General features: G+C 38.7%; 1 protein-coding gene across 1 annotated transcript in view; it reads left to right on the top strand.

Annotated features, from left to right (window-relative positions):
- exoc4 (exocyst complex component 4) overlaps window positions 1-17,021 on the top strand; it is a 144,260-nt gene that overhangs the window by 50,223 nt on the left and 77,016 nt on the right. The window contains exon 11 of the mRNA XM_026147677.2: window positions 4,569-4,665. Coding sequence (XP_026003462.1) covers window positions 4,569-4,665 — 97 coding nt within the window. The remainder of the gene's footprint in view (window positions 1-4,568; window positions 4,666-17,021) is intronic.

The raw sequence follows: 17,021 nt of genomic DNA, 5'->3' as shown, positions 1-17,021 counted from the left end.
CACAAATGCTCATAGATATGCGTGCATATACAATCACACAGGGCTTGACAAACAATATAATATTTTTACACATTATATGGGGAGAGAGCTGGCACCAGTTCGGTGGCATCCTGACCTGAAACCGGAGCCACCCTGTCACGTCTAGACAACTCTGAAAAATCCCATGCATATTAATGCCCCCCTATTTAATATTCATCAGTGCTATGCCCTGTTGGCAGCTGGTCCCAGACCCCATGGATCAATGAGGTCTCTTCCTCGCTCCTTTGTCTGACACGGATGCAGATGTTTAGAGCATGAAATTAAATTGGTCACCGTCATTGGGAATACATACGTGGTAGTCTATTCGGTGTGTGTCTGAATTTGTGCGTCTGTGCGCTTGTTTGTGTGTAGCTGCCAGTTAGACAGGAGTCTGCAACATGTCGATGTTATTCATGGGAACTTAACTGTTTGCAAGTTGATGACGAAGAAACAAAAGTTTAGCCAGCTTTTTCCACATTGGTGATCAGTGAGTGAGAGAGTGGAGAGAAAGCAAGATAGAGAATATGATGGAGCAAGGAGGATGAGCAAGAGAGTGCGTTGGCGGCAGCTTTGTTTAGGAGCCTGTAATTGAGTCTTAATTGAATTGGCACCAAAGGACGGATGAATGGATAGAGAGATGGAGACAGACAGAGTTTGAGTGAATTGGACCTCATCTTTGTCTCCACTTAGCAACACGAATGTGGGCTTACCGTGCAGGCAAATTTCATGGCAACAGATCAGGATCAAAAACCCTTGAGTTAAAACTTTTGGATGGAATGAAAGCTTCTCTTGTCATTTTAATGAAACTGCAGAGAGTGTTGTCTCCCATACTTTTCAAATGAAACTTGTTCTATTAGAAATGTATAATAGAGGCCCGTACGGTTAACAATGGGTTGATATGCATTTGAATGCAAGGCTAGGCAGGCTGCACAGGTAATGCGGAACAGGCTTTAACACTATGCGAAGGTGTCTTTGTGTTATAGCGCACAAGCTTTGTGAGGCCATATTCGACATGGAAATGAAACAGAAGAAAACAGCAAAGTGAAGCTTTGTGCTGAACTGAAAATCATTTCAGGACACACTCATGCACACACACACCTAATTCTAAATCCTATCAAAGTAGCTTGGATCACCATCTTGTTTGATTTCTGTCCAGTGTTCTAACTTTTCTTACTCTGTACACTTGACACCAAATCACACCTAATTTCATCTGACCAGAATATGACAGGTGCTGTAAGTGTTTCCCAAGTATTAGTTTACCCACACGGGTTATTAATCCATCACACCTTCATGGTTTGAATATAAAAAAGTTCTTTATTCTTCTTTTGTTGTTGTTGTTGTTGGGTTTTTTTTTTTGCCTGCCTGTTTGGTTTTTTAGCCATCGGAATTATTGTCTGAAGGCCAAGAAGGATGCCCAGATGGATTATCACGGCCTTACCGCATTGGTCCATTTCATTGACCTTTGTTATTATTATTTATTTATTTTATTTTATTTTAAGTTATTACAGATGGTACAGACATGACTGGAGGATAGGAAAGGGAGAGAGAAAGAAAGGGAGGAAAAGAAAAACAGAGGAAGGGGGGCACTGAGAGAAGAAACAAAAATAAATAAATAAATAAATAAAAAATCCGCTGGATGACCTGTTGAGAGAGAACATAAAAAAGAAAACAAGCAAAAAGAGAGCAACACAATAAACACGACACCACAGCATAGATAACTGTAACTAACAGTAAATATTAAATATTGAATGTTATTGTGTAGTACGGAAGACCAACACTGCACAATGTGCTTTGAGGCAGCAGCCAAGAAAGATATAGTTTATGTCTGTGAGCACCCGTGTGTACACCTGTGTGCACACCTGTATGTGTGAGCACGCTTGTGCTCCACGCTTGCTCCATGTAATGATCTGCTAGAGGGTGTGGGGAGCCTTAGCCCCGTCCCCCAGGGCATGAAGCAGGCATGGAGGAGATCCCGGCCCCAGACATCCAGAGGCTCCCAGAGCACGAGAGCCCAAAGAGGACCATGAGGGGCCACATAAGCAGGGGCCACGCAACAGCCATGGCACAGAAGCGCAGAAAAAATTATTTGTTCTATTGCCTACACATATTTTCCCCATATACTGGATTAAAAAAATCTCTGTAATATTACTTTATGAAGACAGGAATGCTGCTACCATGTTGCTGTCCTCCTCTGTTATAATTATCCAATCACAATTTAAATGCAAGCAGCATATCAGCCTATGCAAACATTTGTACCAACACGCGCACATACAATCCATTTGCACTGCAGTTTGCCATATTGACAACTAGTTGCAATTTCATCTATCATTTATATTGATTACTTCAGGATGAGTGGAGGTAATGAGCTTCAGTTCTGCTTCTCCCCTGTGATCTCCCCTTTCCCCCCATCTGCTGGAGTCCCCTGTCCCCTCCACCAAGATTTTACATGGCAATGATTTTCTGATTAACCCTGTTAGCTGTGGGGCTCACCCACGCAGTGACACAGGGCATGAAGGGGTGTGAGCATGTGGGATGCATTTATATTTGTCTTGTCATGTTGATATATTGATGTGTGTATGGAGTGCCACATGAATGAGTCCTCACACGGGGAAATTAGCATGTTAGCTCGGATTTTTGAACTTCCAGTTCCCTCCTTGAGGTCAGTAAGTCAGTGGTACTTTTTGAGTAGGTTTTTTTTTCGGTTCTCAAGATATAGTTTTTGGTTAACATAGGTTTTAAACATTTTCTCTGTTTGCTCACATACTCACATTTTGCTAACATGTGGCTAACAGAGATATTCAGTGTCATTATTCCAAACACAAGGTTAGTGAAGGTGACTTTTTAATAATGCAACTAAATCGTAAAATTAGTGTTTTACTTCATTTATGCTTCAAATGAGAGTAAGGAGACATTGGTTTGTGAAGATTCCTTCTCTTCCGTTTGAGAGCTGAGTGTTTAAACATCTGTCCTCTTTGTACTGCTGACTGTTTATTCTCATCTTAGTTGCTCATCTGTATTTCTTGGCCACTAATTTTCTGCTATTATATGACTATGTGTAAATCCGTTTACAGAAAGAACAAGAAGCACTTTGAGAGTGCACACCTCCACGAAGGCAGCTCACTCTCTAGGCATTAATTACTTATAAGGAAATAGTAATTTCTTTATATATATTTATTTTGTTTTCTTTGTTCTTTTAAAATGTACTTTAAGACGTTTGGAGTGCAGTAAAACCCAAATAAAGGTAACATATGTTTACTTTGATTACTCAAACATTATGTAGGAGTAGGTAATGGATAATAGGTATTTTTAAATAACTGAACATGAATAACTTCAGCTTGTTGTATAATATTATATTAAATATTTCAAACAAGGCAGCCCATTTGTTTTCTCTTGATTGTATTTTCTTTACAGGTGTGACTTATTTTTTTGGGTCATCTGTTAAGAAAGGCTGATGTGAAATATAAAAGTGAGATGAGACGTTGACCTTGAAGACCTTTGTCTACACCCTGACAAAGTTTTACTGGAATTCATTCAAAACTTTTTGTGCTCATGTTTACAGACAGAATGACGCACGCACACAAATGCAACCAAAAACATGACCACCTTAGTGGAGGTAAATGGGTGATTAAGCATTTCTAAATGTAAAAAAACAAATAGAAAAAGGTGGAACAATGTACTAATTTCATTGAAATAACAGAGTTACAGTTCACTGTTAGTTTTAGAGCAGGAATTCCCGAGTTGGTAGACTATGGGCACTATTCTAACTGCAAATAGACTATCCCAGTGACTCTGTGGTCATCTCCTGGCACTCTTGTAGGTGTAGCAGTACAATACAATTTAATACAACACAATACAGCACAATATAAATATTGCAATATAAAGTAGAAGGTGTGGTGATGTGTGCCAGTCTTGGATCACGGCTGCATCACGGTGTCAGTCAAAGATAGTTATTTTGTCCATTTTTACCTTGTGCTAAAAGTGATCACATCAAACTGGAAAATGCCAACAGCTTTTTCACCATGTAACATTTCAAGGGTAAAATATGAAGGTTTTCAGACAAAATTATAGAGAATGTCAGAAAAACTGAAATGTACAGACAAACATACCAGAGAAATCTGATGTGCAGTTAATCGAGTGTGATTTTTTTTTTTTCTGTAGCAGTCTGGTGTCTTTTGCACATGACTTCATAAAGGTGCACATATCAAATGTCCATTGTGGCAGTCTGTTTTAATGCAGAATGTCACATTTCAGAGGATTCACACTTGCAGTATATTCAAATATCTTTCCTACAATCTATTCTTGGAGAAAAATATAAGACAAAGTTTACTATAAAATAATACCTCCTTTCTAATCTTGAAGCGCTCTCCTCTATAGTGCTAGGTAATGCTAAGTGAACTCCAGGAAAGCAAAATGGATTTGTGACTTGCGTTGATGCAAAAATACTCTTTGAATTCTCTACCTCTTTTATGTGTGTGTATATGTAACACTGGCAACCACTACGCACATATGCCTGTTTTGTTATTTCTATAATTGTGTTTCTTGTATTGTAGGTGGCGCTGATGACAACCTGATTGAAGGAGGAGAAATGAAGTTTGTGTGTAAGCCAGGTGCGAGGAACATCACTGTAATCTTCCAGCCTCTTCTCAGGTAAAGCAGGTTTTTATATACTATTATATATATATATTATATACTATACTATATATTGAACAACCTCCTAAAAATACACGTGAATGTGGTTTCAGCATGTGTTTTTGGTTCATCTGGAATGCACTGACTCAGAAATGCAAAACAGCAGGGTGTATAGTGCACATGATCTGCTCTGAGACTTTAAAGAGTAAAAATAGGTTTTGATGACACACACCAGGTTACGGTGCATGGGTAACGATTCTTTGGTGTACTGGTGTTACAGTGTCTGTACTGCAGTGGCACTAATGCGTTTATGGCATGGCAAAATTTTTATAATTAACCCTTTAGAGCCGATCGGAGCGGGCACGCTCTGTTTTGCGTAACTATTTTTAAATCCCGGTAGCACTGCAACCACGTAAGCTAGCGCAAAAATTTTTTTTGTATATGAAACCGGAGGAGTTGTACTTACATCAGCTTGTCCTAGGTCATGGTTTCCTTCCACATAAAGCTTTGCAAAAACTGCATAAAAAGCGCTTGCAGGAACAAAAACATAATATTCCAGAAACACGCTTTGCCGATCCGATCAGCTGTTCGTAACACTTCCTACGTTGGAATAGACGTCAGCGCGAACTTTTGAATTTCCGCCATTACCTGCCCGAAACCGGAAGTGACGTCATTTTCGCGGAAATGTAGTCTTTTTTACCATCAGGGCCTCAGGGCCTATACTGGTCTTTTTAAAAGTTATCTTTGACTTTATGACTTTCTGTGTCGTTTCTGGGATGCTTAGGACTCAAATTGCACTGCTGGAAATAGTTTATTTTGATGCATATGCTGCTTTTTTGCAAATTTGTATTATAATATTTATTTTCGTTTTTCCTGCAGTGTATAAAAATTGGTGTATTTCAAAAATAAAAGTATGAAGACACTCAAAATAAATTTCCTGTGGTGGGAAACTATTTTGTGCAACTTTTTTGTATTTACAGTTTTGAGGGATAAGCCTCTTAAATTTCTCTAATTAGAAATATATGTTAAAAAAACAAAAACGATTTTCAATTTTTTTGTAGTTTATTGCACTTTTTTGCAATTTATGTAATTATTATGCACTTAATGAATACATATTATTAAAATCTGGGCTATAATGGTTGTATTGATGTATAGCAACTTGAAATGCTCCCAAAAATGGCTCCACAGCATGTAAAAATATAATATAAGCTCTGGCGGACTTGGTTCTATGGTAGGTCTTAAAGGGTTAATATTAAAGTACATTCCTAGTATGGCTAAAAGCAACACAGCTCTGCTTGTGGCAGACATCCTCATACACTAAAATTGTGACTTCCAGCACTATATAACTTAATTGGATCAGAATAAAATAAAGGTAACCAACACCAAATCTGCTGTCTTTACTGGAATATTTTGGGCAAGATTCCATTAACTTTACAACATGTATGTGTTTAAAAGCCCTCTTGTGTCATACTGGTCTGTCAGAAACTGATAGCCTGGCTACTCAAGACATATGAACCCTTGGATATGACTCAATACCAGTAAAATGTAAAGCTAATTATATTATACAGCCTCTTAGTGACTATCTATTGATTTCAACCTTGTTAATGTTTAGTGGGATATCGTAAATCAAAAATGATGTAATATTTTGTACCTTCAGTTTGTTGATACCATCCAGGAATTAGGATTGTCTGCCACCCTGGCTTTTATTTGCCATTAAATTTGACTATTCTGAGGGGCTGTGTTTTTGGTAATGTTTCATATGTCTGGTAGTTTCCCATACTGTGCTGTGGTCCCATTGGAGTAGAGTAAATCTAATAGTGAAAGAGTTTAATTGAATTGGCCTTCATGCAGTGACACATAACCTTCTAGGATCCATTAAACAGAGATGTTTCCTGTTCTTACATTTCGGTAAGTTTTATGTACATCTCTAAAGCGTCACACATTTCTGACACATGTTAAGAAGTGGATACAAAAAAGCAAACTTTTTTTTCCTGAATCTATTAAAAAAGCCTAAGATGTTTATGTTGATATTTTAGTCAAATATGCTGGAAGCCAAATTACTATATACTATTCCTATTCCTGCTCTATACTATAACCACAAAATGTGGTACTAATTAACAGTTTCAGTCACATTACATGAGCCCATTAAGGTAGTCAAGCTAGATTGCAGTTCATTCATTGTTATCATACTTCTTGCTTGACTGATTGATGCTATTGAAAGTAGCTCCTTTCACTCGAGAGAGCAAAAAGATGTGGCAGTGCGTGCGTGTTTGTATGTATGCCTTAATGCTTTTCTTTCCAGGTTGTTTCCTGTATGTTTTTGTCCCTTTACTGTTGTTTTGGCCTTGAAATTTTCTCTCTCTGTCCCTTACTTCCACACTTATCTTTCTCTGACACGTACACACACCCACACCGACTTTCAGTCCCTGTTCACTTTAGGTCTGGCCAAGCTTTTGTCTGAACAAATGACCAAAAATAAAACGGTGACTAGCTCTCTGCCTACCTCTCCCATGTTGTCTGTAATGGTTCATATCAATCAAACCAAACTGCCTTGAACACAGGGCTCTCTCTTCTCTCCCTCCCTCCCCTCAACCTGGCCTCTCTAGACTTCTAGTGCCAATGGAGCGCTTTTGCTTGCAGATGGTTTTCTAATGGCAAAGCTCTGGCACTCCGCTGATGGATCACTACACCTCCTGCAGCCAGCCATGCAACTCGTGGCAGCTTTAATGGTAAAAGCAGTTGGGGGTTTGGAGCACAGGAAATCAGTGGCAGTGCGTGGGAGATGAGACATCAGGGTCTTAATGTTTGATTGCAAATGGTTTTTCTGTGTTGGGATATATTTTGTTTTCACCCCTTAAATCAAGTTAAGCACTCTACTTTATAATGTTTCTGTGTGTTTGTTTTTCAAATCTTAAATCTTAGTTTCCAAGAACCATCAAATTTGCAAATTTTACAGTTTGAAAGTTTTCATAAGATGAGTTTTGTAATTAGAAATTAAGATGAGTAAACTAAGAGTTGACGTGGCCTGTTTAAGGCAAGTTTGGTATATATTTGTTTGTTTTTTTTAAAGCAAAATAACACAATACTTGTCTGTGTTGACTTCTCATCCAGGTGTGCATGTGGTTGGTGAGAAATATACTATCCATACTATGTCCATAATCCCATTTAGGGATTTAATGGGAAGTTCTCTGTGAAAATGGAGTTTCAGCACCATTCCCATCCTATCAAGTTGTTTTAAAAGCCAAGTGAGAGCTTTGTCTGTGATAGATGTATGTCAAGTGCAGTTCATGACCGGATTCCACTTAGTGTTGCATTTTGCAGAGTTAGTTTTAGTCTCAATATCTAGTAACAGCCTGAGCAAAACTAAGCAAGATTGCATATCTACATTTTAGAAGGTCTAAGAGTCCCATAGCTACCACAACTTAATTCTGGCTCATGCCAAAGAAAGGGTAGAATTTAAACAGAAGGGAACTTGTGTGGACTTTTCTAATTTACCTAGTGCTAATATTTGCACTGTCTAAAATAATATTGCCCCAAAGTGTACAGTATGCCTTTCTAAAGCATTTTAATATAAATATACAGAATGTGAGGTTCTTCTTCTCTTATTGTGACAAAGATTCAATTAATATTATTTCCATAGATGGATAGATAAAATCTCAGGTCGGTAGTACCTCATGTGTAGATATAGTTTTATGCTTGGGTCTGTCTGAGTGCTTTGCATTTATTCAGTTTTTCGCTACCAGCAAGTAGGTATACTTGCTGAACTGTTTTTTTTGGGCACACCCGTTCAACTGCTAATTAAAACAAATATCTAAAAAAACAAATAAATGGCAGCGACATGAATTTGCATATGTAGGCATGTTCAAGATGACCCATTGAAGTTCAAACTGAGCATCAGAATGGGTAGGATGTTTGATTTACTTAAATATGGTGTCGTTGTTGGCGCCAGGCTAGCTGATCTGGGTATTTTTTTTATACTGTTGACCTACTGTGATTTTGACCCCTTAAGGGTCAAAAATAAAAGAGTGAAAATATTCTGTTCTCTGGGAAAAATGCCTTGTTAATGCCAGAGGTGAGAGGACAATGGCCACACTGCTTGACGATGATAGGAAGGTAACAACAACTCAAATAACCACTTATTACAACCTAGGTATTGAAGGGACGTATGTTACAGCAGGAAGAAGACCACACAAGGTGCCACTCCTGTTAGCTGAGAACAGGAAACTGAGATTACAGTTCACATGGGCTCGCCAAAATTTGACCATAAAAGACTGGAACCATTTCTGATGCCACTTATAATGGTAGAGAGAGAATTTGGTGGAAACGACTTGAAAGCATGGATCCACCTTGTTTGTATCAACAGTTCAGGCTCCTGCTGGTGTAATGATGTGGGGGATATGTTTTTTTGCTCACTCTGGTCCCCTTAGTACCAACTCAGCATTGTTTAAGCGCACCAGTCTACCTGAATATTGTCCTCCACAGTGTAGCCATCTTCTGATAGCTGCTTCCAGCTGGATAACTCACCACATCACAAAACTCAGCTCATCCCTAACTGGTTTCTTGAAGATGACAATGAGTTGACTGTACTTAGATGGCCTCCACAATCAGCATATCTTAGTATATTAAAGAACCTTTGAGATGTGGTGAAATGTTAATAGCTCTGTGTTGCTGTCCTGTCTATATGAACCAAAATAAATATTTTCAGTTCTTTGTTAAATCTATGCCACAAAGAATGCAGGTCTGACTGTAATAAGGGGGTCCAACTCAATACTAACAAGGTATACCAAACAAGGTGACCAGTAAGTGTAGATTTTTTTGAATAAAATATTTTTTGTTTTGACAAGGCAAAAGACTGACAAAGCAGTGTATGCCCGTTTTGTGTGGTTTAGTATTTGAATGCATTTTTTGCTAAAGAGGTCTGTTTGACCTTAAGTCTGTCAAAACATCACTCCTCTTTTGAATATTCCTCTGTCTGTTGTACAGTTCAACAGGACAAGGGCTTATAGTCAGTGAATGAATAAGATTGGTTCTGCCCTTGGAACTCTGGCAATGTACCCCGATGTCAGAGCGGAGAGTGCAAGTCATTAAAGATGCACACACAAATATGGGGCATAAGGGAGTGTTTGTACATGTAGCAGCCAATTTAGTTTGACTTCTGGGGTCTCTTGCTGACATTTGGGTGGTATTTACACCCCTTGGTCCGGACTAGGCTGGCATTTTGAAAAGCCTCAGCAACCCCTTAATCTCTCCCTGTTAAACATGCACACGATGACCACGCTTTTACAAGCCTCGACATGGTGTGCTATGTTTCAGTCTGCATGACTACCTGTAATTTGTTCAATATGTACAAGGTTGTTTAAACAAGTTTTCACTGAGAGGTGACTATTTGACTTGAGCATTCATGTTATTTCTGGAGCATCTACCTGATACTGTATTCTACACATTTTATTATGAAATAACTGTTAAAACTTGTGCCTGAAAAATCTGATAAAGGCAGAGACTTTCATGATTTGTCATGTAATCCATTTGTACTGACCCATCGCCTTAAGCAGGCTATGGTTACGTGAAGATAAATGGTCCATTTGGAGAGCAAAAGAGGAAAAGCATTTGCCCAAACACATTGTCAGATGACAATTTTTATTAGCTTTTTAAATGTTTTCATACAGTGACTAGCTTTCAGGCTACTGGAAGCACTGAAAAAGTGGCTGGGGTCTCTAGTGGCTTAATGATCAGACAATTGCTGATGGGTTCTGAAATCAGTTGATCAAAGTTAAATCGAGAAACATTTCCACAAAGCCCTCTGGACAGTTTAACAATTCCTTCATGTTTGTGGTAGAAAACTTTTTCATAATTTACATGATGATAACTAAAAGCATGAAAAGCAGACAGAACTGAAGAAACAATAACATCAGCTTGATTGCTGAAGGGCTTAATGTAATGGACGTATGCATTGCTAATTTCCTTTATAAGTGAGTTTTTCATTAAATCTTGCTGCTTTGTCATTACTAGCTCAAGCTCGAAATAGATTTTTAGCCGGGGCTATAGAATTACCTTTGGGGGTTTCAACTGAACGATTAAGTTATCTTCCAAAATGGTTTGTCGCATTAAGGATTTGACTTACAGCCTCTTTGTGTTTGACTGCATGGGCCTTTACTTGGTGTGCTATTTGCTATTTTGTGGTTCCAGAACCAAAACATAAAGAAACCTAAAATCATCCTCCCCGCTCTTCTAATAATGTCATACTGGTAGGCGTACAAGATTGACCACTGCTGTTGAACACAGAGTTCACTGTGTGAGCACACTACATCAGCTCATTAAAAGTACTTTTAATTGTTGATGTCTGTTCAGAGTTCTACTGTAAGTGTCCTCAGTTGGGTGAGAAAGTGCGAGCTAGAGAAAAGAGTCAAAAGGTTGGAGATTGACAGAGAGTGCTTGGGGGGAGCAGAAAGGAAAGGACAATGGAAGAAGCGGTGAAAGGAATGTAGAGCGGATAGAGAGCGAGATGACAGGAAAAGGACAGAAGGGCCTTGCCTCCCACCGCTGTAGCCTGTGGTGAAAACGACACACACCATGATTCTGCACTAATTTCAGTCTCTCATTAACTACCCTCCTGAGCAGCACACATGGACCAAGACAAATAGAAAGAGCAAGATTTAGAGGTGAAATGGAGTATGTCTGAAGAAGTTTTGGGGGCTTTCTCAAGTGACTTAGGTGAGATAGGCACTGTTGGATGTTCAAGAAAAATATTTTTTTAAGAGTTCGATTTTCTGCATTCTTACTGACAATCTAAAAGAAAGCAGCTCAAAATTAGACTTTGCGGTGGCTTGTTTTTTTAATTATCTGAAGAAAATGTAATATTATTTCAATATTATTAATACCACTAATAGAACCCAACAGATATTGGACTTTTGGGATAGCGATATCTAGTGGTTTAAAAATCTGAAATGATTACTGATTTATTGTTTTTATTTCAGACAGATAAACAAAACGTATTTCCCTAACATTTGTTATATGTGGTTATTTAAGAGTCCTCATTAAGTCTTTTTTTAAATACTTAATTTACAAGAAGACTTGGCTTAATTGTTTACACACTTATCGACTATGCTTGGATCAACTTGTTGCTCTGTTTGTGGCAGGGAGGTTGCAGAGTCCCCCCCTGGAGGTCAGCACTCATAAGATGGTTGAAGGGTGTTTCTCCCATTTCATCTTTACTTTTTATATTTTCACATATTGGCCAATAATGCTGTCAAATGGCTAATATTAACTGATATATTGTTCGGGTTGTAACAACTGAAGAAAGCATGAGTAGCGCACACCAGTCTTAAAACATCATCATAATTTTATAATTTGTTTCTATTTTTATTTTGTTTATTGGACAATTAATCCTCTACAGCATGCCCCAGTGGATAGTTTATCATCCTTTAGTGTTTAAAGAAGACTCTACGGTCATAAGCCAAATTAAATACGAAGGCTTCAAGATGATATCATTGGTGAAGCCACAAAAGTAGAAGGTTGTTATGAATGTTTAGTCATCTCTATTTCAAGCTTGATTATTGCTTAGCCTGTCAGTATAGTGCTACAGTAGGCACTCTTCAAACTCACAACCATTACTGTGGCATTTATAATCTAGGCAGTTTTTAATGATGTTGATCGACTAAGCATTTTAATAGGAACCATAAAAGAGAGCATTCCCACTAAAGACAATGAAACAGTGCATTGAACAGCTTTATAAAAACATATTTGAGCAGCAAGAGTTGTTTGATCAAAAAGTCATTGTTGAGATAATTTTGCGATTGTTTGTTGCTGCCCTTGCGTGACCTATTTCAAACATGCCAATTCCCGCTGCAGCAGACCTGAAAATGGCAAAAATAATTTGCAGTTTGACCCTAACCTTCGTTTAGTTGAACAGTGGCTTCATAATTACTGGCGAAGAATACATTTTCCTTCAACAGTGCTGTCTGTAGTCAACCTCAAAGGGGTGTCTGTACATAGGCTATTAAAATGCAGCATGAATGTCTTGTCTTAAGTCTAACTCACACATACGCATGCTGCTCTGCTTTACCAGCTCTTGCTCTCTTTTCTAATCTTTTCTCACTCGTTCAGGAGGATTTTCTTCAGTAAATAGCTCCCTCTCGCTTTCTAACCCACACCCATTAAAAACTGAGAGCATAGCTGGGAATCAGGGGGAGTGAGGATTTTATACTGGAAAGGTCAGAGACAGATGGAGATAAAGAAAGCAGAGGAAAGAAACTAGCAACAGAGAGAAACAAGCAGATGTGAGGCAAAAAGAGAAAAACGGAAAGAAACAGTGGTGAGAATAAAACGATTTAGGACAGAAGAAGAATAAATGAGATGCAGAGTAATTGAAAAGGCTCTCAGACTGCATGTATGCTGGGTGCCATGTTAGCTTGCTTTGAATTCAAGCTGTGTATGTGCACGTACCCACTAGTCATGCTTCGGCAATATGCGATACATGGGGAGAAAATCAAAAGAGAAGATGGCACGAAACAAGGGTATTGACAGGCAGGGTATTATGAGAGCATATCTCAAAATTGAAACAGTGTTTAAGAAGGAGATTTGGTTACATTTGCTTGATGCTTGAATTCATTAAAAGTCAACGCAGCTGATGTTTACCAAGCTTGTGGTAACTCTGTCTTAGTATGGTTTGTGGGGTGTGTGTTTGCATGTTGTCAAAATACACCTTTTTCACTCTGTCAGCCTTATGAAGTCATCTAGAGTGATATCTGGATGTCACAAAAGCACCGACCACTGTTATCCATGTTGCTTTCAGGAGTGCCCAATCTAAGAAAATATCCATTGTTATCTCTGAAAGGCTAGGTTGGTCATCTGCTGGTTTTCCTGCAAAAGGTCTATGTTAATATGTTAACCAAGTGGGCCACAATGCATCTGAGTGTACAAAACAGAAGCACTTGTTCATGTGTTGTCATCATCACAGCAGAAAAGAATAAGCCACATACCTTGCCTTCAAAACATAAACAAATACAGTCAGTGATGTGAAAAAGTGTTTGCCCCATTTCTGATTTCCTATTTTTGTATGTTTGTTACACTTAAATATTTCAGGTCATCATAGAAATTTAAGTATTAGACAAAGATAACACAAGAAAACACAAATGCAGTTTCTAAATGCATCTCATTTGGATTCAGGTCAGGACTTTGTCTGGGCCAGTCCAAAGTCTTCAATTTGTTTTTCTTAAGCTATTTAGAGGTGGACTTGCTCGGGTGTTTTGGATCATTGTTCTACTGCAGAACCCAAATGTGTTTCAGCTTGAGGTCACAAACAGATGGACGGACATTTTCCTTCAGGATGTTTTGGTAGACAGCAGAATTCATGGTTCCATTTACCACAGCAGGTCTTCCAGGTCCTGAGGGAGCAAAACAGCCCCAGACCATCACACTACCACAACCATATTTTACTGTTGTTATGATGTTTCTTTTCTGAAATGTTTTGTTACTTTTATGTCAGATGTAACGGGCCTCAAACCTTCCAAAAAGCTGAAATTTTGTCTTGTCAGCCCAGAAAGTATTTTCCCAAGAGTCTTGAGGATCATCAAGACGTTGTCTGGCAAAACTGAGATGAGCCTTTATGTTCTTTTTGGTCAGTGCTTTTTGTCTTGGACCTCTGCCATGCAGCCGTTTTTGCCCAGTCTCTTTCTTATGGTGGAGTCATGAACACTGACCTTACCTGAAGCAAGTGAGGCTTGCAGTTCTTCAGATGTTGTTTTGGGGTCTTTTGGGATCTCCTGGATGTGATGTCGACTCCTGGGAAGCTTCACCACTGTTCCAAGTTTTCTGCATTTGTGTATAAAGGCTCTCACCGTGGTTCACTGGGGTGCCAAAGCCTTAGATATGGCTTTGTAACCCTTTCTAGACAGATAGTTGTCAGTGACTTGGTTCCTCAGGTGTTTCTTTAGATCATGGCATTTGTTTCTTTGTGCAATTTTAGTTTTTTTTTTTTTGTCTGTTTCACCTTGTCAGACAGGTTATACTTAAATATTTCTTGATTCAGCAGGCTTGCCAGTAATCAGGCCTGGTTGTGTTTAGTGAAGCTGAACTCAGCGTTCTAAAAAATGTGGTTAATCACAGTCAGTCCATCATTTATCAAGAGGGCCAGTTAGTTTTTCACACAGAACCAGGTAAATTTGGATAACTTTTCTCTCTTAATCAGTGAAATTAAAAAAAAAATGCATTTTGTATTTATTTGGTTTATCTTTGTCTAATATTAAAATATGTTTGATGATCTGAAACATCTATGTGTGACAAATATGCAAAACACTAAGAAATCAGGAAGGCGGCTTTTTCATGCCACTACATGTATTCGTTTATGGCTTTTTCTTTTTCACTGTGAAGGTGACACATGATCAAGCACTTCTATTGAGTACACTCAGATGCATTGTGATCCAATGTTTTCTTCTGCTTATCCAGTTCACGGAATGTGGGGGGGCTTAGACCCTGTCCCAGCTGTCATTGGGTGGGAGGTTGAAAGCACCAAGGACAGAGCACCAGTCAGTCGCCTAACACAGGCTAACACAGGGAGATAGACTTCCATTCAGGCTCACATTTACACCTATGTCCAATTTAGACTTACCAGTGAACCTAGCAAGCATGTCTTGGGACTGTGGGATTGAGCCAGAGCTCCTGGAGAGAACCCACATAGGCACAGGGAGAACTCTACACAGAAAGGGCCCATCCTAGTGGTGGATTTGAACAGAGAACCTTGCTGTGAGGCTCCAGTGCTGTGAGGCTCCAGTGCTAAGCACTATACCACTCAAATGAACATAAATAAATAAATATATGTTACTTATAGTTTGGAATCAGGAAACACAAGTTGACTTATAGAGTCAAAATCAGCATCTGGGATTGATTTTCTGTATTCCCATGGCTTTGTTTGGGTTGTTGTTGGCATAATTAGGACTTTTAAGTTATTTCTTTATAATAACCATTGAAGCATATAAATAAAGGTGCAATTTATTAGTATGCCCTTTTGTGGGTCTTTTTTTTTTTGCTGATTGTTCTTATTATATCTTGCCATTATTTAATAGATTGCTAAGGCAGCTGGCACTCTTAACTCGACTGTCGCAACAAGCTGTTAGTAAGGTTGCATGCCCATAGCACAGAGGTACACAATAAAAAAGCAGCTTTTTTTAAATTTTAAAACAAAAGTTTTGCTTATGCATTGGTACATTTTCTTTCTTTTTTTTAGTAGCAGTACTACTTTAACTCAATGGTTATGTTTTTTAAATTTGAAAGTTCCAGTTTTGAAATCAAGACGCTGTGTCTCAACACTGAATCTCAGAATTGAATTGCATTAATTAGCACTCAGTCAAAATGTGTCTTAATGAATTTATCTGCTCTTGATTTCAGACTGTATACATTATAGCTAATCTCCCCATGGAGTTCTATATAGTAAAAAATAATGTAAACATGAAACTACAGTTAACCAAATAAAATGACGACTCAATTATGTTTATACATATAAGGAGAGGAATAGGTGGGAAAATTAAACAAATAAAAGCTGGAAGATTTCTCCAGATCACCAAGTCAGTTTGCTATGAATTTGTCAGGTGCTCCTACCTGCCACTATCCGCAGCACTGCTGTGTCTTTATTATTCTCTCTCTTTGATTCTTCCCCTCCTTGGAGCAACACACAAACACACACACAGTTAAAGTCTGTGTTGTAAATAATACTGCTGGTTTTTATCGCTTACTGAAAGTGCAACTTCAGCCACTTTCTAGTCAGGTGCAGAGTTTTCAATCTCCTTGTGTCTTACAAGCTCATGCATGCATGGAGAGGCTCACACTGTGAATGAGACGTACAACCAAACACACACAGACACCAGATATTGTGCAGGAGATTAGATCCATCATTGCGGGGGTCTTTTCTCCGGCTATAGAAGGTGGATAAACTCTTTGATTGTGTTTATCCATCCCATAATGAAATCAGACTTTGTTCCCAGGGCAACCTGTCCAACAGACTCATGTGAAGCAGACAGTCGTCAGCCAGAGCTTAAAGGAGTCTCGTTTGTCTGAACACTCAGCAGTAGACTTCTTAAGAAGTCTGCTTTGAAGGCCCCCGAGGTTTTAGGCCTGTGTGGAGAAAAATAGCGGAATCTGGGAATTGTTGCCTGGTCAGATTAGACGTCGAAATTCTGCCAGACATTTATATATTTATTTTAGACACACTCGGATACACAGACACACACCTAGATAGGCCTTTGAAGCTTGTCCAGATGACCAGGCCATAATCACAGATGTTCACACAGTCATGCCATCCCCTCCTATGTTCTCTCCCCCCATAGTGGCTGATTGTCTCTGATTGGCTGCTTTTGAAAGAGATTAGATTGTATTCTTGGGAG

The sequence above is a fragment of the Astatotilapia calliptera genome, chromosome 17, assembly GCF_964374335.1.
Source record: "Astatotilapia calliptera chromosome 17, fAstCal68.1, whole genome shotgun sequence".
NCBI classification, from domain to species: Eukaryota; Metazoa; Chordata; class Actinopteri; order Cichliformes; family Cichlidae; genus Astatotilapia; species Astatotilapia calliptera.
This window is presented reverse-complemented; position numbering and strand designations above follow the sequence as displayed.